Source organism: Rhineura floridana, chromosome 11, assembly GCF_030035675.1.
Source record: "Rhineura floridana isolate rRhiFlo1 chromosome 11, rRhiFlo1.hap2, whole genome shotgun sequence".
Classification (NCBI taxonomy): domain Eukaryota; kingdom Metazoa; phylum Chordata; class Lepidosauria; order Squamata; family Rhineuridae; genus Rhineura; species Rhineura floridana.
In genome coordinates, this window is record NC_084490.1 from 51,470,835 (window position 1) to 51,492,238 (window position 21,404).

General features: G+C 43.3%; 1 protein-coding gene across 2 annotated transcripts in view; it reads right to left on the reverse strand.

Moving 5' to 3' along the window:
* The window catches only part of ERBB2 (erb-b2 receptor tyrosine kinase 2), a 67,031-nt gene extending 55,532 nt beyond the window's left edge, over nt 1-11,499 (reverse strand). Inside the window, exon 1 of one of the 2 annotated variants that reach the window (XM_061589456.1) lies at nt 11,140-11,499. In XM_061589456.1, coding sequence (XP_061445440.1) covers nt 11,140-11,221 — 82 coding nt within the window. In that variant the 5' untranslated portion in view covers nt 11,222-11,499. Of the gene's footprint in view, nt 1-1,493; nt 1,793-11,139 lie in introns of those variants that run through there. The other variant, XM_061589457.1, reaches the window with a different exon arrangement.
* Between the last annotated feature and the right edge of the window lie 9,905 nt (nt 11,500-21,404).

Genomic DNA, 21,404 nt, shown 5'->3' on the forward strand with positions numbered 1-21,404 from the left:
TTTTTTGTGCTTCAAGCTGCTTGCAGGAATCCAAGTGCAAGCATAAAGTACTGGTCCTCTCGCTGCCCCGCCAATCTCCACTTCCCTGACCATAACACAGACACCCTAACACGCATGTCTGGAAGATGGGGAGGAAGCCAAAAGGGACAAGGCATCACCATTGCACAGCACTAACAGCTGTCCTCTTGATGTTCCGTCCAGGTTTAGAACTCTGATCTCTAATTTTAAGGAGCATAAGAGAGCTATGTGTGCATAGTGCTGATAAAAGACAAAGGAGCCATAGCAGCTGCACACACAGTATAATACTAAGGCAGGTGTGGGAACCTTTGCCCCTCCAGATGCTGCTCCCATTATCTCAGTTCATTGGCCATCCTGCTGGAGCTGATGGCAGTTGTAGCTCAGCAACACCTGGACAGCTAAAAGTTCTCCACACCTGTAGTAGGGACTCATCTGGAGTGAATTTTTATTCAGCACAGTGACCAGCCAAGTGACTGAATAGAAGCCTATGTAGCATTTACCAAACCAACCCCCAACAAAATTCCTTCCACTTAATGATTTAGAGGTAGTAACTACCCCAGGGAGACAGAACGTGTTGTCCTCCAAATGTTGCTGGATGACAGATCCCAACATCCCTGACCATTAGCCATGATGGCTGAGGCTGATGAGAGTTGAACAACATCAGAAGGGTCACTGGTTTCCCATTCCAGGTCATCTATCCTATGGAATATTCCATTCCCTGCTAAATCTTTTGTGGATGAAGGTTACACAGCAAGTTTGTGAACATCACAAGCAACAAACATTTCTATTCCAAGTGCAATCATTTAAGATAGCAATATGTTTCTGGGAACCTAAAAACAGTATGTTATCTAAAGAAGCATGTTGCAGGATCCCATGTACAGGGAAGCCATTTTGGATGCCGCACTTTCTGTGTTAGTACATGGGATCCTGCTGGCACACTTCTTGTGCCTCAGCAGCATTACAAAGGATTTGGGGTGCTGCAACTACCTGGGGGCAGAACTGTGTCTTGGGGCAGGCCCTCTTCATTCCCGGTTCTCCATTAGGCTAGAGACAACAGCTGTCTCTGGTAAGTGAGAAGTACTGCTTATCTTCCCATTCCCTCTTTTGGGGACCTTACAGCAGAAAGAATCTTGGGAGTTCAGAGTGTGGCAATACCCCTTACAATTGTCCAATACATTCTGCCATTAAGGAAGCGGGGGGGGGGATAGAGAGAGAAGGCTGCATTGCTGGAAAATGGGGAGGTGGAAGGCTTCTTACTTGCTCTGTAAAACCATTAGAGAGTTTAATATTTAACAGCAGCTGCAATAGAAGTTTGAGGGAAGGGAAGAAAAAAGGGATTCAGTTCTGGTGGGAGCATGAAGGTCACTATGGCAACAAGTTAGCTAGGCCAATGCTGATATCCCAACTAAAGTAGGAAAGAAGGGAGATTTAAAAAATGAAAATCAAAGCGGTGCCTTCCCAAATATTCCTCTCACCTTTGGTCACTGGTCTCCTACATTCTCCGAGCAAAGGGTATCATCTCTTGATCACCACTGATTGCGGTACACAAGGTCATCTAGAGTCTCTCTTATCTCCAGAATTCAATTTAATTTTCAGCAAGGTAGTAATTTTATGAATGCTGTTCCAGGTTTGGACTTGTAGTGTAGATGTAATCAGTTTGGGTCCGTCTACAATTTTTGGATGCTTCTTCTGGATACACGAAAGATTCAATACAGCTTGTGTGCCATGGTCAAAAAAGGCAGAGAAGAAACCCCCTTTGTTGCCTCTTCCTCCAAAATGGCACCTTGGTTTCAAGCAATAATCTGCTGAAGGGTAAGGGAAAATTGCCCAGATTCAGTCAAGAACCCATTTTTACCCCACTCAACAGATCACAGAGCTGTCATAAGGGTCAATCAGATTGCCACTTATAACTGTTTCATGACAGTTTTATTACCCTGACCAGGCTTCTGGGACAGGTCTTGAAAAACAAGGGCTTTTGTTTAAGTCACATAATCATATCTCAATCCTTGGAAAAGGCAAGTAAGACAGACCCAGCATCACTACAGTATAATCGATTATTAGGCTAGAATCTTGGCATTCACATATTCTCAACCAGAACTCTGGCTAAAATCCTGTTTGAATCTGACAAATAAACCAAGCTTTTACAGCCCAATAGCTACCTGCATTATTTAAGTCTACCTCAGGTACGTCCATAATAAAAGACAGAGAAAAGAAATGGTGGCACAGCTACTCAATGAGGATGGCAAAATAACAGACGACAAAGAAAAGGCAGAAGTGCTCAATTCCTACTTTGGTTCAGTCTTCTCCCAAAAGAAGAATGACCCTCCTGGGAAACATGAAGTAGAAGCGGCAGGATTGGAGCTTGAGATTGATAGACAAACGCTCAAGGAATACCTACACAAGTTCAAATCAGCAGCGCCCGATAAACTGCATCCTAGAGTATTGAAGAAACAGAACCGCTGTCTATTATCTTTGTGAAATCATGGAGGACTTGTGAAGTGCCAGATGACTGGAGGAGACCTAATGTCCCTATCTTCAAAAAGGGCAAAAAGGAAGAACCGGGGAACTACAGACCAGTCAGCCTAACATCAATCCCTGGAAAAACTCTGGAGCAGATTATAAAGCAGTCAATCTGTTACCACCTTGAAAACAATGCAGTAATTACTAGGAGCCAACATGGATTTATGAATAACAAATCCTGCCAAACTAATCTTATCTCGTTTTTTGATTAGATAACCTCCCTTGTAGACTGTGGGAATGCTGTGGACATAATATATCTCGACTTCAGCAAAACTTTTGACAAAGTGCCCCATGATAATCTGATTAGCAAGATAGCTAAATGTGGGCTGGATGGAACAACTATCAGGTGGATCCACAGTTGGCTCTAGAATCATACTCAAATAGTGCTTATCAATGTTTCCTTCTCAAACTGGGTGGAAGTAACGAGTGGGGTACCACAAGGCTTGGTCCTGGGCTCAGTGCTCTTCAACATTTTTATTAATGACTTAGATGAGGAGGTACAGAGCATGCTTATCTAATTTGCAGATGATACAAAATTGGGGGGCACAGCTAATACCATGGAAGATAGAAACAAAATTCAAAGGGGCCTTGATAGGCTGGAGCATTGCGCTGAAAACAACAGAATGAAATTCAACAGGGATAAATGCAAAGTTCTACACTTAGGAAAAAGAAGCCAAATGCACAGTTATCAGATGGGGGATATTCGGCTCAGCAATACGACATGTGAGAAGGATCTTGGAACTGTCGATCACAAGCTGAATATGAGCCAACAGTGCGATGTGGCTGCAAATGCTATATTAGGCTGCATTAACAAATCGTGTGAAGTATTAGTTCTCCTCTATTCAGCACTGCTTAGGCCTCATCTTGAGTCCTGTGTCCAGTTCTGGTCTCCGCACTTCAAGAAGGATGCAGACAAACTGGAACAGGTTCAGAGGAGGGCAACAAGGATGACCAGGGGACTGGAAACCAAGCCCTATGAGGAGAGACTGAAAGAACTGAGCATGTTTAGCCTGGAGAAGAAAAGACTGAGGGGAGGTATGACAGCACTCTTCAAGTACATGAAGGGTTGTCACACAGAGGAGGACTGGGATCTCTTCTCAATTGTCCCAGTGTGCAGGACACGGAATAATGGGCTCAAGTTGCAGGAAGTCAGATTTCAACTGAACATCAGGAAAAACTTGCTAACTGTTAGAGCCATTCAACAATGGAACCAATTACCTAGAGAGGTAGTGAGCTCTCCACTGGAGGCATTCAAGAGGCAGCTGGACAGCCATCTGTCGGGAATGCTTTGATTTGGATTCCTGCATTGAGCAGGGGGTTGTACTTGATGGCCTTATAGGCCCCTTCCAACTCTATGATTCGATGCAGTATGCAAGCTTTCAAGTCACATTGAATTTTTCAAGCAAAACAATACAAACATTGTCTCCATTCTACATGTATTCAAGACCCCCCCATGTTGCATTGTCAACTTTTGACTGACTGTCAGACTGATTCACCTTAGTCCTACACACTTCCCAAATCTCCAAACACTCAGTCTTGTGTTAATTAATTGAAAATATTATATGGTATGACAAGACCAACTCTCTTATGGACGCATTTCTTAAATCCCCAACTCTAAACCACTCTCATACGTCTGGGACAAGGCAGAAAAGCAACCAGGAGTATTGAGCCCCAACACCTTTCTCTTTGGAACTCAACAAATAAGACTGTAAAACTAGATAAAAGATGACAAAGTCCAAGGGATAAAAAAAATATTTATACACAACAAACAGTGTGTGCCTGCTGTAGTTCACAGTAAAAGAGCCAAAGAACAGCACAGCAAAGCAAGGAGCCAGGAATGACAAGAGCAGATGATAAAATAATCCCCTCTGCGTAATTTAGAGCCATGTTGTTAGCATATCTTCACATGCCACATCAGAAGTTTTGCAACATTCCAGAAAACCCCATCAAATTTTCCTTCCCTGCCTAAAACAACATCATCAATTCAAGTCAAATCTTTAGTCCAACTTAAGTCTCATCTCTAAACATTTAACTAGTGTGTGTGTGTGTGTGTGTGTATTAAGAGCCAATTTGCCAGAGCACCAGACAAAACCCATGCTATCCATTCAATAAACACAACCAGACCTAAATGCAAAACCCAACCAACACTACTGAGAATAGTTTCTCCTTACTCCAATCCTACATGCACATCATTTCAGATCTCCAGAGATAGAAGGCAGCCTCAGTCAAAGTGGTACAATGGCCTCCACTTCAGGTGTCGTCTCTTTTGGATTTTCTCATTTGCCCATTGGTGGTGTAGAAATGCCTGTGTGGTTGCGCTAGACATGCAAGTTTAATGCAGGCTTCCTAGGAAGGTTGCATTTATAACGGCACCATCTTGAAAAGACAGTGGTTGCCCTGGAATAGGAAACCTGTGGCCTTCCACGTGTTGTTGGACTATAACCTCCATCATCCCTATCCACTTGCTGTACTGGTTTGAGGCTGATGGGAGTTGGAGTTCAACATCTTCTAGGGAGGCAGGGGTTCCGCATCCCTGCTCTAAGACATGTAGTCGAATGTGGGGAAGGGAGGTTCAGATTATATTAAAAATATAATTCTAGATTTAAAAAACACTTTATGTGTGATCAGTAAAAATACAGATTCAATAAGATGTAGCATAAGATAAGAAGAGCTCTGCTGGATCAAATCAAGAGTAGTTCACTATCTTGTTACCAACAGTGGCTAGCCTGATGCCTCTGAGGGTACCCACTATAAAGGTCTGAAGGCAACAGCTCTTCTCTGCAGTTTTGTTCCCTGCAACTGGTAGTCAGAGGCATACTGCCTGGAAGTTCCAGTCAGAAATAGAGCAAGCTGCCTTCGGCCGAATCAAATCTTTGGTCTACTGGGCTCAATTTTGGCTCTACTGACTAGCCACATGCTTCTAGGGTAGCAGACAGGAGATTTTCTTAGCCCTATCTGGAGATACCAGGGACTGAATCTGGGACCTTTTGCATGAAAAGTACTTAGCTATGGACCTTCCCCAATTAGCTATTCAGTCTATCTATGGCTACTGTCCATGAATTTGCCTAATCCTCTTTTTAAAGCCCTCTATAAGCCAACGGCCATCATCACCTCTTGTGGCAGTGAATTCTGTACATCTGCATTTTTTAAGGAAACAACTTCCTTTGTTTGTCCCAACTTTATTAGGTGACTATGAATATATCCAGGTGTACCATGCACTTCTGAAAACATACAATTTACTGAATAATATGCCACCAATATCATAAATTCAAATCCTGAAGATGCAGCCCTCCAGGCCTATCTGAATGCTCCCCCATGCGCTCCACCTCTTCAGGCAATGCCTCTCACCAGCCCTCCCTGAGTGTTTTTTTTGCCTGGCTGGAATGTGTCCTTGAACTCCGAAAATGCCTCTTGCTCTGCTTGCCTGGATGAAGGATAGAAAAGGGGTATGCAAGTACGTGTAGAATGTAGCCTACTATGCAAAGGTAAAATTCACATTCTTTGCTCCACCCACTGATTCATCTGTCCCCACCCACTATTGGTATGTGGCCCCCCAGAGGGCTACCCAGAAGAGAATGCAGTCCTCTGGCTGAAAACAGTTCCCCAACCCTTGCCTAAAAGGTGTCTCTTGAGCTAGGCAGACCACTAGTCTGACTCAATGTAAGGGAACTTCCTATGTAACCTAAAATGAGAGCTTGGAAAAGTTACTTTTTTGAACTACAATTCCCATCAGCCCCAGCCAACATGGCCACTGGATTGGGCTGATGGGAGTTGTAGTTCAAAAAAGTAACTTTTCCAAGCTCAGGTCCCTCCTCCGAAAGGCTTTACCACATGAATTTTCCAAATGCATAGATCAGCTGATAGTGTTTTCACTTCAGGTGGTGAAAATATTAAGCTAGCCTCAACTAAAGTAATCTCCAGACCAATAATCTAACCACATTATATTGCATCTCGGTCCTCACGCTCCAGGTGCTAATCTTTGTGAATTCCTGTCAACGAACAAGTCCTCCTCCTGGAATTGCAGGCTGCAAGAGTGTAGGTTCGGGAGTGGGGGGTAAGACAGGTTCCCCGACATATAAAGCGGCACTTGTGTTGTTGCACCCACAGATGCTCCAACAAAAGTGATACAGCCTGTTAAAAAGGAAGGAAGACAGGTCCTGGAGATAGGCTTGTAAAGGATCCAGATCTAGCTTCTGCTAAAAGAAATGAGCAAACATGTCTATGGGTACATAATAAAGGAACAGGTTTTCCTTTATCGATATAGAAAGATTCACTAATGAAGGATCAGGGAGAAGCACAACAAAGCAGCAAGAAGGGCAGCATGAAACTTCTGTTCAGAGTAATTGCAGGGATGTTTGTACTTCTTTAAAGAAGGCAAGCTTTCACACATAAAAACGCAGTGTATCACTAGACTAGTGATATCTCGCCTGGTGCCACCTCCAACTTCCATCATCCCTGACCACTGTCCACACTACCTGGGAATGATGGGAGCTGGAGTCCAACAACATCGGGACGGCACCAAGTTGGCTATATCTGCATTAAAGAGTGACTGTGGAATGCAGCGGGGGCAACACTAAGTTCATACACGTATCAATACCAAAATGGAAATGGACTGCCTTCAAGCCGATCCCAATTTATGGCTACCCTATGAATAGGGTTTTCATGGTAAGCGGTATTCAGAGGGGGTTTACCATTGCCTCCCTCTGAGGCTAGCCCTCCCCAGTTGGCTAGGGCCTGCTCAAGCCAGCCCCTTCCTTGTCCGCAACTGCCAGATGGGGGGCAACTGGGCTCCTTGGGACTATGCAGCTTGCCCATGGCTGCACAGGTGGCAGGGCACGTAACCCCTGAGCCACTCACTGTGGGGGTGATCTTTAGCTGGACCTTTACATCCAGGAGACACCAGCGGGGATTTGAACTCACAGACTCTGGACTCCCAGCCAGGCTCTCCTCCCCACTGTGCTATACCAGCTGAATATAGATACCAAACTGTCTAGGATATGATTGAGTGACCTTTTTGTTTTTCACTGGCTCTGCCACTCTGCCTTTAACATCAAACTGACATACAGAAATTTGGAGGGCAAGGTTTTTCTCCCAACAAGGAGATGAGAAAGGCTTCTCCAGCTAAATTCCTGTGGTTCAGGTTCCTGTTCAATTCTCGCATTTGATTCCCCTGAATTATTCGGCAGCGTTTCTTGCAACAGCGTACAAGCTGTATGAACATTGTTGCATTTGATTATAAAGCAAACAGTTAAGAACATCAATCATAAAAATACCAAAGCAGCCATAGCCGAAAATGAACCAGCATTTACAATAGCTCTACTAAGCAGCTGAAAACTCTCATAGAAACATAAGAAGCTGCCTTATATTGAGTCAGCCTATAGCCCTACCTGCAGATGCCAGGGCAGGGACTGAACCTTCTGCATGCAAAGCAGATGTCCTACCACGGAGCCAATCCTTCTCCTCTCCTAAATTAAAACGATTTTACAGATATAAGGGAAATAGCCATGACTAAGTGGCAGAGCACATGCTTTGCATTCAGAAGTTCCCAAGTTCAATCCCCAGCAGTTCCAGGTAGGGACTGAAAAGTTTCATGTCCAAAACACTGGAAAGTCACTGCCAGTCAGGCTGTGAACACACTAGTTGCCACAGCCAAGTGTTCTCCATTAGCCACACCTGGAGGGGAAGTGGGTTGATCTGCCAATCAGTTGCGAAATCTCTTTGAAGCTTAATTTTTTTTAAAAATGCACTCAAGCTGCTCACACCACGTTTTACAGTAAAAAGGGGTGGGGTTTGACTAGCATTGTGTGCCCCTATTTTCAGAAGAGAGAGATAGAGACACACTGGAACCGGCAGAATAGCGACTGTGTTTCTACCCTCAGTGTAAACAATACAGCAGCTGCCTAAGTTCCTTGGCCCCTACCAGGCATAACTTCATTTACAAGGTTCCACCTTCTTGGGTCTCAGAGGATCTGACAACCCTTCTGCAATACATGCACTAGACATAGGCACCAGGATCACCCCTAGGGGTGTCCAGGACAAATCATCCTGTTTGCTCCATCCATTTTCCTTCATTCCCCCCTTGCCTCTGCAACTTCTCCTCCTCTTCATGCCCCCCGCTTATTTTTCATTACCCCCACCCCTTACATTGTTTTCATTTTCCTGATGCTTTAGAGACAGCAGTACCAATGAAACCCACCCTTGAGTTTTCTGGGGGCAAAGTGATGCTCTAGGAAGGGATCAGGCATAAAACAATGCAGGTTGGCAGGAGGCCACCAGTGCAGCCCCCCCTAAGTGTGGGGCCTGGAACAGTCACCCCTATTCACACACACCCAGGGGTGGCCCTGTGTGGGGCTGCCTTTGAAAATGGTCTGGAAGCTCCAGCTGGCTCAAAATAGAGAAGTAAGATTCCTAAAGGGGGTTGGAAGATATCAGCATATTGTGCCAGAGCATCTGCACTGGCTTCCGGTCTCTTTCTGAGCCCAATGCAAAGTACTAATATTAATATTTAAAGCCCTAAATGACCTGAGGCCAGGATACTTGAAGAATTGCCTCCTCCCAGGATATGCCTGCTAAAGATCTTAATTGGAAGTCCTTATGAAAAGAGGCAGGTGGTGACTAGGAGAAGGGCCTTCTCTGTGGTGGCCCCACATTAGAAAATGCTCACTCCAGAGAGGCTCATCTAGCACCTACATCAGGCTATTGTTCAGCACCAGGTAAAGACATCTTTTTTCTCACCTTTTAATAACTATTGTTTTAGTGCATTTTAGTCCATAAAACGGCTCCCCACCTCACCACCAGGTGTGTTTTAGTGCCATTTTTGTTGATCTGTTGTCTGTTCAGATTTTACTTTTTTTAAACTTCTGACAGTACCTGCATGTCACTGATTTTTAAATTTGTGAACTACCCACAGGACATGGTTAATTGGGAGGTATAGAATGCCAATATGAATAAAGCCTGCTTACAAGTGTCTGGACACAGTGAAGCTGCCTGATCTGTTTACATCATGTTTTAATTTATTCCTCACCCTTCTAGTGCCCATGCGCTACTAAGACTGGCATACAACAATTTTTAAATCACAATACAGTAAAAAAAAAAAGTATTTTCAACCAGGCTCAACAGGTTACTGTTTTTCATTGAAAAACACTTTTTGCCTGCCCCATTTCCTTGTAGCAGCAAAATCAAAAAGAAATCATTCTGATTTTCACCCCCCAAATCCTCCACATGTAGATAAGCCAGGCCCAAAGCAATTGTGCAGAACTACGCCTGAAAATCACGTAGTCCAACAAAGGGGTGGGGATAAAGCATCCATAATAGCCAAAATAAAAAAGTTATGACAGGGCAATTCATGGCCCATAGGCAGGCAGAAGGTAGACTGTGGGCCACTATCCCAATTTCCAGTAGACTACTTAGTACAGGGTTGAGGATCTCTGGCCTGCCCTCCCAACAGCCTCAGCCAGCATGGATCAATCAATGGTCAGGGATGATGGGAGTTGTAGTCCAACAACATCTGGATAAAGGCTCTTGATCCAATAAGGCAAGACTGGGGAACCTTTGGCCCGCCACATGTTCCTGAGCCATCAGCCCTAGCAAGCATAGTCAAAGGCCTGGGATGATGGGAGTTGTACTTCATCAACATCAGACAGGCCAAAGGTTCTCCACCCCCGCAATAAGGCACTTTTTACATTCTTAAGCAAAAGCACTTACTCAGGATCTCTTAGCTCAAATGAGTTATGCCTTCCCAGTAACTGATCTTAAGTATGCATGTTTCAGCTGACAAACTTAACATACATCGATGGTCCACTGGGAATCGAGTAAGGCTATCTATGCAAGACTGAATGAAGACAAGTCCCCATGCCCCTTCCTGACAGACAGTCCAGCACCTCTCTCGCCTCCTCCTTACAAGACAGGACCCTTCCCCTCTCTCCAACTCACACACAGCAATGTAATCCAAGCAAGGTTACATCATTTAACTCTGCACTAATTAATCCAGAGTAACTACCACCACCTAGCTTCAAACTCGTAACCATGGCTCATACGGATCAGAAGTGCTCTGTGAGTGACCCGTACAAAGAACGCATTGCAAGGGCGGCGCTAAAACATGCACTCTTTTTAACCAGCTCGGCTTGGGACCGAGGGAGGGATACGGGGGGGGGGAGGAATTCAACATCTTCAAGGGCCGTTAACCCGCGCCGAACGAGTTTTTTTTTTTTATTTGCTCGCTTTCTTAAACGTGCGTGTCCTGAAATCTCAGCGAAACCAATCAGAGGAGCGGAGAATTCTGTGACCCTATTTCCAAGATCCACCTCCCACAACGTTTAACAATCTAAAATAACAGGATTTTTCTCGCCCCCCCCCCGACTTCGATCTGCGTTGACAAGGAGATCAGGAATTAAGACATTACAAAACACGGCCAATTAATTAATTATATACCGAAGGAAACCCGACAAGCCACGCGTTGCACAGAAAAGTTCCCCTCTCTGTTGTGCGACTTCTTCCAACCTGAAGCCCCTTTCTTTCTTGGTTTCTAAATTTGCCTCCCTCCCTCTTATTTTTGCCCTTTTCTAAACAAAAAGAACAACAGACATACGGATCCGAACCTACCTTCTGTACTCCAAGCGCCTGGCCAGACAGAAACCAGGAGGAACCCCGTGCAAAACCAGCAGGGGCTGGAAAAGGGCCCCATTGTGCTTTCATTGCAAATCCCAGCTCATAATTTCGTCTAGGGAGAAGGAGGTGGGTCGTTATCTTTTCAACCACCTTGGAAAACGTCCCCAGTGTGTTTTCGCAATTTCCCCCCTTCTTATCCCACTTTTCTTTGCAGCCCAACTTTTCAACCTTTTACTTCCTTAAAAACACAGAGAGACCAGAAGCCACCCCCCTTTTTTTTTTCCTCCAGCACTGGGCGTTGGGAACGCGCCGAGCGCGCTCCCGGAGAAAGATTCCTACTCCCTCGGGAGTGGCAAACGGGTTCTTCGCTGTAGCACGCCAAAGGCGTTCCGTGTGTCGTGGGAAATAAAAGTGAAGAGAATAAACTTTTTACAGGTCTTGCTTTGCCTCCTTGCTGCTGAAAGTTGAACTCCTTGGACTACGACCTGGGAGACACAACCATGAAGCTCCCTGGGTGACCTTGGGGCAGTCACTGCCTCTCAGCCTCATGAAAACCCTCTTCATAGGGTCGCCAAAAGTCGGAATCGATTTGAAGGCAGTACATTTACATTTTTTACCGTTCGAGTATCGACCTTGAATGGGCTGAGAGAAAGATATATATATTTTTAAGAATTACATTAAAACTTTATGCACATGCTTGCCAAGGAATTAAGGGGGGGAAGACAGGAAAGTATATAAATCTCGAGTGGGTTGGGGAAAAGAAACAGTTGTTTGATAAGTAGGGCTGGCCAACATTTCAAGAAAAGTTAGTTTATTAACTAGTGAAGAGGCAAGTAATATTGGTTATTTGAATATTGTAAAGTACAGTAGCATTATTGCAAAAAAAATCAATATATGCAATTGTGGGAGACTTAAAGCGCAATACTTTACCATTTAATAAACACATGCAATTTATTTAGAACATTTGTTACCACCACCCGGCTTCCTCACAAACTGGTCCAGCCAGCTAACACCAAAATTTAATTTTTTGCATTTAAAATATCAGATGACAACAATACTAAAAGCAATACTCAAAATAGCCTTAACACAAAACATGCTCACAGCCGACAGCCCTCTAGATACTACAACGCTGCTAGGGTGAGTCAGGCCAGTTTGTCTCTATAGCTCAGTATTTTCTGCACACTGACTGGCAGCAACTCTCCAGGGTCTCAGATGGGACATGTGCAGCTTCACCTAGCAATATCAAGGGTAGAATCTGGGACCTTCTGCACGCAAAGCAAATACTCTACTGCTGAACGATGGCCCTCCCCCATTACAATTGGCTCCCTGCAATCTTTTTAAATACAATTGTATACATATCTACTAAGATGCTTAGTTCAATAGGACTTGCTCCCAGGTAAGTGGGTACAGAAGTGCTGCCCCAATCGTAGAATAGTAGAGTTGGAAGGAGCTTATATGGCTATGTGGTCCAACCCCCTCCTCAATGCAGGAATCCCAAGTTAAAGCATACTCGACACGTGGCTCAATTACAAGCTTCCAACCTATTTCATAAAAGGCACTTGTATATATATTATATGTAATGTATATCTAAAATGTACTTGGGAGATCACCAACCCTGTACTAGAGGAATCTATCTTAAATGGACAGGGCCCGAAAGATGATCGCAATAGCCAAGGCTCAGCCCCAGAACTTCACGCCTTTGACAAGGCCCAGTTCTGCAAAACAAGAATAAATGAGCATTTATATACCATTTTAGACTGTTCAAAACACTTTACATACTTTATATTGTAATCTTTACAACAACCCTGTAAGGTAGGTCAGTACTGCAATTCCCATACTGCAGAAAGGGGGGCTGAGAGATAGCCTATCTACTAAGCTCATAGCAGAGATAAAATTGAAGCTGCAATCCTATACTGACTTGTCTGGGAGCAAGCCATATTGTAATCAGTGGAATTTACTCCTGAGTAGTCATGTACAGATTATATGTCAAACTAGGAATTTCCAGATTCTTAGCTCAATCTCTTAGCCACGATTTAAATAATCCAGATGACAACACCTCTAAACATGTGCAGGTATCCAGATTAAAGGCTGCCACTACCACACAAGCTGGAGCCTAGGTACTTTACACTTTGGGAGACAAAGCAGTGTAAAATGTTTTAGTCAATTATGCACACGTTTGGCAAGGAAAAGAAACAATAAAGGAGGAAGCAAATGGTGTATGTAGAAAGTGAGTAGTCTGGGGAAAAGCAAGATTTGTTTGTTTGTTAAAGAAAACCCAACAATACAGGACTGGAATGTCCCTTGGAGATTTGATGATGAGTAGCCATCAGAACATGCCCCCCAAAAGCTTTTTGGCAAGTAGGTAAAAGTGTGAAAGTAGGATCTGAAGGAAGTAGCAGCAATAATTAGTGTATGGTCCCAGTAGAAAGCTCTCCTGTCCACACCCGTCAACAGGAGCTGTGCAAGAGTCCTACTTGCAGGGAGGAGCATGTTAACTCCCCTATTACAACAGTTTCATTTACAGACACAGTTCAAAGTGACCTATAAAGTCATAAATGGTTCAAGACTAGTCATTTACCTAAAGGACTGCCTTCTGCAAGATGCTGTCTGAATCTTGAGATCTTCCTGAAAGGCCCTTCTCTGGTCCTTTTGTAATCTGAGGCATATTTAGCAGGGACATGAGAAAGGGACTACTTCACAGTAGTGATACCTCATCTTTGGAACTCACTTCCTAGGGAGCCCCCCCAGCCCCTTGTTAATATCCTTCCCCCATCAGGCAGTTTTGTTTTATTTTTAAATTTCAATTACTATTAAACCGACTTGATTTTTTAATGTGGGCCACTCTGCTACTTTATCACTGATTGATTTTATCTGCTGTACTTTTTTACCTTACTCTTCTCAATTTAAAAAGCAAAAAAAGTTTTATGGTGTTGTTCTTGGCTACTTTGGGTGTTGCGCGTAGAAAGGCAGGATATACATTGAAATGATAAATGCTGTGTTCATGTGCAGGCCCGTTCCAGTTGGGCCTGCGCAGGAAAACATCCTGTTTGAAGGTGTCTTTGAAAATCATCATAGTGAAAGGAGGAGACAAGGCACAACTGCTGAAAGTACCTTTTCTGACCTGCTGTTACAAGCACGAGGGGCCTGTTCGGTATGGAATTTGATGGCTACGATTTGCTGGGCTAAGTAAGAAGCTCGTGCTACATATATGAGAGGCTTAAGGGGATCACTACAGTACTCCATATAAAACAAAAACAGCCAGATTGGCGGGTACTAGAGAGAGGGCATTCTCAGTGGCAGCCCCCACTCTTTGGAACTCCCTCCCACAAGATCTCCGGCACGCCTCTTCCCTAAATGTATTTCGGAAAGCCTTAAAGACCTGGCTCTTTCAACAGGCCTTCGGGGTTTCTGGGGAGGGTTAACTGCTATAACTGTAATGCCTCCTGCCCTCTTTTAATACTGTTGTTGCAGATTTATTGATTTTACACTGTTTTATATTGTATCACTGTATTTTCTTAATTGTATTTTAATGATTTTGTACGTCGCCTAGAGTGGCCATTGGCCAGATAGGCGACACAGAAATTAAATTTATTATTATTATTATTATTATTACTCCAACGTCTTTCTATTTGTTTTGTATTTTCTCTTTTTAAAACATGTTTCTATTTTTAATATTCTTAAATTATTTTTTACATGACTTTAAATAGTATAGCCTTAAGATACACATAAGAGATTTTATGACTGGGATAGCTTCTTCAAAAACGAGTTCATAGAATAAGAGAGCTAAGCTTAATGGATTATCTAAACCAGGGCTGGGCAACCTGTGGCCCTTGGCAAGAGAAGTTCACTTGCCCAGGTGAAAGATCTTTCTATTCTCCCAGATCTTTTGATGATAAGGGGTCCAACTCTGTGGTGCATTAGATTCTTATACCAGGTTTCTCCATTGCTGGTCTTAAATTGTTTTTAACCGATGTGTTCATGCTGGTTTTAGATGGATTTTGTTTTTATAGTTGTCATGTTTATATTAAACTCCATTTTGGAGTTTATTTTGTATGTTTAATATATCTGTAAACAGCCCAGAGAACCTGGTGGTTTATACAGTAAGTGTAATATATAACTAAATGTAGGTGACACAGAGAGGGAGGAAAGGGAGTGGCAGAAGGGGTGCCCCATCAACCTCCCCACTTCATCGTGTTCTCATGCGGACAGACTTATATGTAATTCCAAGAGGCTTGCATCCAGAGAAGCAATTCTTAACCCTTGTTGTCCTGTGGACCAATATAATTCAGTTTTCTTGTTCTTTCCAATCAGGGCATTTTCTTATTTTACAGCCACCCTGGGTGGGGGTGCTTGAAAGTCTTCAGAATTAAAGTTCAATTCCTTCTACATTCCAGTGCCATTGTATTGAACACACAGGTTGAAGAGCAAATGTTGTGAAATAGCACTACTAGCTTTGTCTGTGCTCTGAAGCGTCCACTTATAACCTAAGTCTGGGGTAGGGAACCTATTTCAGTCATAGGGCAGACACAAACATGCATCCAGGTAGACAGGAGGCATTGTCACAGATCAAGGACATGGTCCAGCCAAAAACAAAATGACTTGAGGAGGGTGTGGAGCAGAGCTAGTAAGAAGTCTGGGGAGAGTCCAGATGGCTAGACAGAGACACGGAGGGTTGCATTTGGCCCCTAGGTCTAAGATTCCCCAACCCTGCCCTAAGTAGTCAGGCTCAGTTCAGTCATTCGTCCTGACCGACAAACATCTGAGGAACACAAAGCATGTACAAGCCGATTCCTCTTTCCTGGCACCCCAGGCCAGATGCATTGGAGTGCAGAAAACATTTTAACTTGGGGCTGGCCATTGTTTGTGTTAGAAAAGGCTTTAGATATTTCTTATTTCCTCTGGGCCAAGAGTAGTTAAGTGTGCAAAGCTTCTAGCTATAGGAATGGTCTACCTGGAACGTAAAACTGATGTTGGAACTTTATATTGTCGCCGGTTTAGACTGCAAGAATAGAAAAAAATGATTTTTACCCCTGCTAAAAGCCTTGGAATTGCGGGGGGGGGATGGGACAGACATCTCTCTTTGGGTGTACAAACGTATTCAGGCTAACTGGGGGGGTTTCTTTTAGATGCTGCTTATAAAGAAGCCTGTTGTACCTTGTTTTAGATCCTCCCCCCTGGCCCTGCTGCTCTCCTCTGTCTAAATTCTTTTCAAAGAGAACCTCCCAAGATGCTTTGAGCACTGCTGGGGTTGTGGCAAAGTCCTGACTCTGACTGATTTATAAAGTCATGCATGTAGCAGACTTGCCTGTTTGCTGCACTGCCTTGCTGCTTTTGGCAGCCTTTCTTAGCTGCCAGTTGCGATCAGGGCTTTGCTGGGTTTGTTGTAGTGCTCTCTCTTTCTCTCAGATATGAAAGGCCAGGGGGTGGGAAAGGGATTTGGAAGAGGGGGTAGTTGGCTTGAGATATTGCACTCTGCGGAGGAAATTCTTGGAACGTGGAGGGACTGCTAGAGAATGGGTTCTTTCAAGGCTTCCATCAAGCCCTGCAGGCAGCCAAAGGGGGTTTGTGTGACTTTCTTGTGGTGTTAACTGATTCTTTTCATTTCCCTCAGCCATATTTTTCATGCCCTGCAACTGTTTGCAAAAAGAGGTTCAGTGCTCAATTTTTCACCTGAAAGATAGGAGAGATCTACCTTACAATGTCAGTGATAAGGCACTGCCAAATGTTAAGGTCTGAACCCTCCCAATTTTGGACAATGGAAAGTAAGAATGCTTAGGGAAGGGACTGAAAATAAAGTGTCTTCATTCTGCCATTATATGTATATGTGTGTGTATGTGTACACACAAGATAGATAGACAGACACATCTATCTGTACTACACTGATACAGGCATGCTGGTGGTCACTCCCATTTCAAAAAGGTTATTCCAGAGCTGCAAGAAGTATTTAAAAGGGGGCAACTAACCGCTCAATCCTTTGCAGAGGTAGACATGCCTAGATCATTGGCTTGGATTCTTCAGGTAAGTTAATTTAAGGAAGTTCATGGACACTTCCCCTCCTCACAGTAGTCACCTATACCTCCAAAAGAGCATATTGGGGGGGGGTTGGGGGGCCCTTCTAAAATAATGTGGGATGCAGCACATGGGGAGCTGTTCAGGAAGACAAAGAATTATCCCAAACCAGGCAGAGATCCACGCAGTTTTCAGTGATTCTACCCTCCTTATCACACATTGTTCATGAGATGCTTTTTAGGAAGCTCACAGGGCTGCTGGGGGGCAGGCAGAGCAAACAAACTTTCCTTCCGTGAAGAACATCCTTGAAATAAGTTACCTTGGGATCCAAGCCACTGATTTCAATGTCCTTAAGCCTGCCTATTTCTGCATAGAATGAGGCTGTAAAATGATAGAGCATCTTGCAGCTGATGGGTTGGAGGGGAGGAGGAGGAAAGAAGGCTTAAGATGTGGCTTTTTGATTCTTGTTGTTATGTGCCTTCAAGTCGATTATGACTTATGGCGACCCTATGAATCAGCGACCTCCAAGAGCATCTGTCATGAACCACCCTGTTCAGATCTTGTAAGTTCAGGTCTGTGGCTTCCTTTATGGAATCAATCCATCTCTTGTTTGGCCTTCCTCTTTTTCTACCCCCTGCTGTTTTTCCCAGCATTATTGTCTTTTCTAGTGAATCATGTCTTCTCATGATGTGTCCAAAGTATGATAACCTCAGTTTCATCATTTTAGCTTCTACTGGCAATTCTGGTTTAATTTGTTCTAACACCCAATTATTTGTCTTTTTCGCAGTCCACATGGTATGCGTAAAGCTCTCCTCCAGCACCACATTTCAAATGAGTTGATTTTTCTCTTATCCGCCTTTTTCACTGTCCAGCTTTCACATCCATACACAGAAATCAGGAATACCATGGTCTGAATGATCCTGACTTTGGTGTTCAGTGATACATCTTTGCATTCGAGGCCCTTTTCTAGTTCTCTCACAGCTGCCCTACCCAGTCCTAGCCTTCTTCTGATTTCTTGACTATTGTCTCCATTTTGGTTAATGACTGTGCCGAGGTATTGATAATCCTTAACAAGTTCAATGTCCTCATTGTCAACTGTAAAGTTACATAAATCTTCTGTTGTCATTACTTTAGTCTTTTGACGTGCAGCTGTAGTCCTGCTTTTTAAAACTCGGGGTCATCCAGTGCAGGCTATTATTGGGGAGCAGGTTCAAAACTAACATGTATTTAATGCAATATATAATTAACATATATAATGTATATATATTAATTTAAGAGTTGGCTTCTCTTCAAGTATATATGTGTAAGTCCTACTGAATTCAGTGGAACTTCCAGGTAAGAGTGTATTGGACTGCAACCTTGAAATATATAAGTATATAAAATGCACACACTATCCAGGTATCTGTTGTTCAAAAACAAAATCCACCACAATCTGTTGCAACGATTATATGGTTGTCATAACCATTGTTTTAGTTTTAAAAGAAGTAGTTCATAGTCTACCGTTGGCTACTAGCTATCACCTCTAAGGATTTGATATAGTTCTTGTAAATGTATGAATTAGAATAAATATGCAATGATTTCTACCCTTGCCCCTTCTCTGAGGATGGTGGGAGAGAAAGAGTTTCAAGAGTCATAACCAGGTTTCTTTCTGGCCACTGAGGAAAATTATTCCTCCAAATTCTGTGGTTCCTGAAGTCCGGTTGGGTGGCCACTTGCCAAGTCTCAGGATATGACCAGGAATTTCAGGGACTGAAGCCTCCTCCTTCAGGAGAAGGAGTAAGGTTGAGAGGACAGAAGAAAGGGCCACTTTATCTATTGCTAGGCTTAATGAGAACTTTGCTTATTTGCTCTGCCAATAGATGTCCCCAGGAATGAACAATGAAAAGAGGGGCAGGCTAGTTTCTCACCCAAAATTGAGAATAGTGCCTGCACATTTTGTTCCATATCTCGGGTTCTACAAATGCTAGAGAATAGGGTCACATCCACACCCTGTTTGTTTAAAGAACATAGCTTCCCCCAAAGAATCCTGGGAACTTTAGTTTACCCTTCACAGGCTGTAGACCCAGCAACCTTCAACTACAGTTTCTAGGAGGGGTGGTGGTGGGAGAATACATGCGCTTTAAATGTATGGTGTGGATTCTGTGTACACCCTTACCAAGCAATAAGTCCCACTGAACAGGCACACATAGGATTGCACTGTCATCCTAGACTCCTTTTTGTTTTGTCTGTTTTTATTGAGTTTTTACGTAACAACAACATAACATCTCCTGGGCTTCCCTACACCATGGCAACCAGAAAGAACAATAAACAATAATGGAGTGTATGATATCACAAGTTAAACAACATAAATCGTCTACCAATGTCAAGCAAGATAAAAACAGCAGGAAGAAACCAAATGCAAGATCAGGACAGCACCCCTGTTAGTATTGACAAAGCCTCTCCATAGTGTTTACTCCATTTTAAGACTGTGACTAGATGCAGACTTTTTGGTTTCAACATCCAGCCAGCACGGGTAGTTCTACATGCATTTAAAGCACATGGCTTCTTCCCAAGAATCCTGAAAAATAGTTTGTTAATTGTGCTAATCTGTAGGCAGGGTTTGGTTTGTTTTTTTTAAATGAGGGACCAGTACTCATACCTTGATAAAAGTGACATAGATGCCAGCACAAAGCTGCTATGGGCAACAAAAAAAGGGGCAGTACTGGCTGATATGGAGTACTATCACAAAAAAAGAACTGATTGTAGTTCTGTGAGTGGTGAACTACAGCTCCCAGGATTCTTTGGAGGAAGTTGTGTGCTTCAAAAGTATGGATGGTATGAATATGACCTTACTCTTTTTTCTTTTTTAAAAATAAAAGATGGAGATTCATCCGGGGAGGGGGGCAACTGTGCTCCCGCAGATGCCCATGGCCTTACCCACATGTTCACCAGCAATATAATCTTTGCCAGGCCCATTAGATTCCATGTTATTGCCATATGTCTCATGTTCCTCCTGTGAAAGAGGAGGTTTGACCTTTGAATTCTCCCAGTTCACTCAGCCAAGGGTTTAGGAAGAGCCTTTCTGGATCAGATTAAAGGCCCTTCTAGTCCAGCACTTTTTTCTCACAGTGGCCAACCAGATGCCAATCCCACAAGCAGGATAAAAAATGCATTTTGTGTGTGGGCAAATAGCTTTGCTGTCCCATCTCCAAACTTCTTGGTGGCAAACTTAAAAAAAAATACAGTAGAAACTCATTACAACGTGGCTTGCTGAACCACAGATTCAGATATGACAATGCCCTCTGCCAAGAAAAATACTTTTTACAGAACACAGCTTTCCTTATAAAGCAGAAGCCCTATATCACAGGCACATCCTTTATCCCCAACCTCAGCATTATAGCAAGGTTCTACTGTACAGTATAAAACCAAAGAACACCAGAGATAAAAACACATGAAATAAATACAAAACACTCTCACAACATAGGCAAATGCAAATCTTAAAACTTCAAAGCACCAAAATCTCAGAAAACATTGAAAGCCTCTAGAATCCATAAAAAGCCCCTTCTCCTTGGGCTGAAATGAACACAAAATAGGCACCTGGAAGTCCATTCCACAATCGGAGTTCCACACCACACATTTAAAGCACAATAATAAATAATAATAAAATTTAATTTGTTGGTCGCCTGTCTATTTTTGGACATTCTAGGCGACTTACAGCAGCAACAAAATACAATGTACAATACAATAAATACACTACACAATATAATAAATACAAGACTTCCCCCACAAAAAAAAAACAACAACCCGGGAACTGTGGTTTCCCCAACGCAGAGTTACTAATTACCAGCTCCCTTAACTACAGTCCCCATCATTCTTTGGGGAGAAATCATGTGCTTTAAATGTGCATTGGGTGTGTTTTAAATGTATGATGCACAGCTTCGCACCAGGTGCGAAGCTTACCTGGTGCGGCTATGCAAGGACACCAGCCTGTGCGCTATTCTCGCCAGGAGCACGACCATTATGCCAAAAGACATTCAGCTGGCCAGGCGCATCTGTGGGAAGAGGGCTGAAAAAATGAAGCCACCAGATCTCATTAAGAGAAATGCCTCAGTTTTTTAAAGTTCCCGTAGCCATAATACAGTTTTACTACTGCACTGCAGACTGCTATACAAGTGTTAAAGGTACAGAAGCCCTGCACATCCTCCACTACAGGGATGCTTATAACAGCCCTATTCTACAGTCCCCCAATCGATGCTCTTTAGTAATCATTT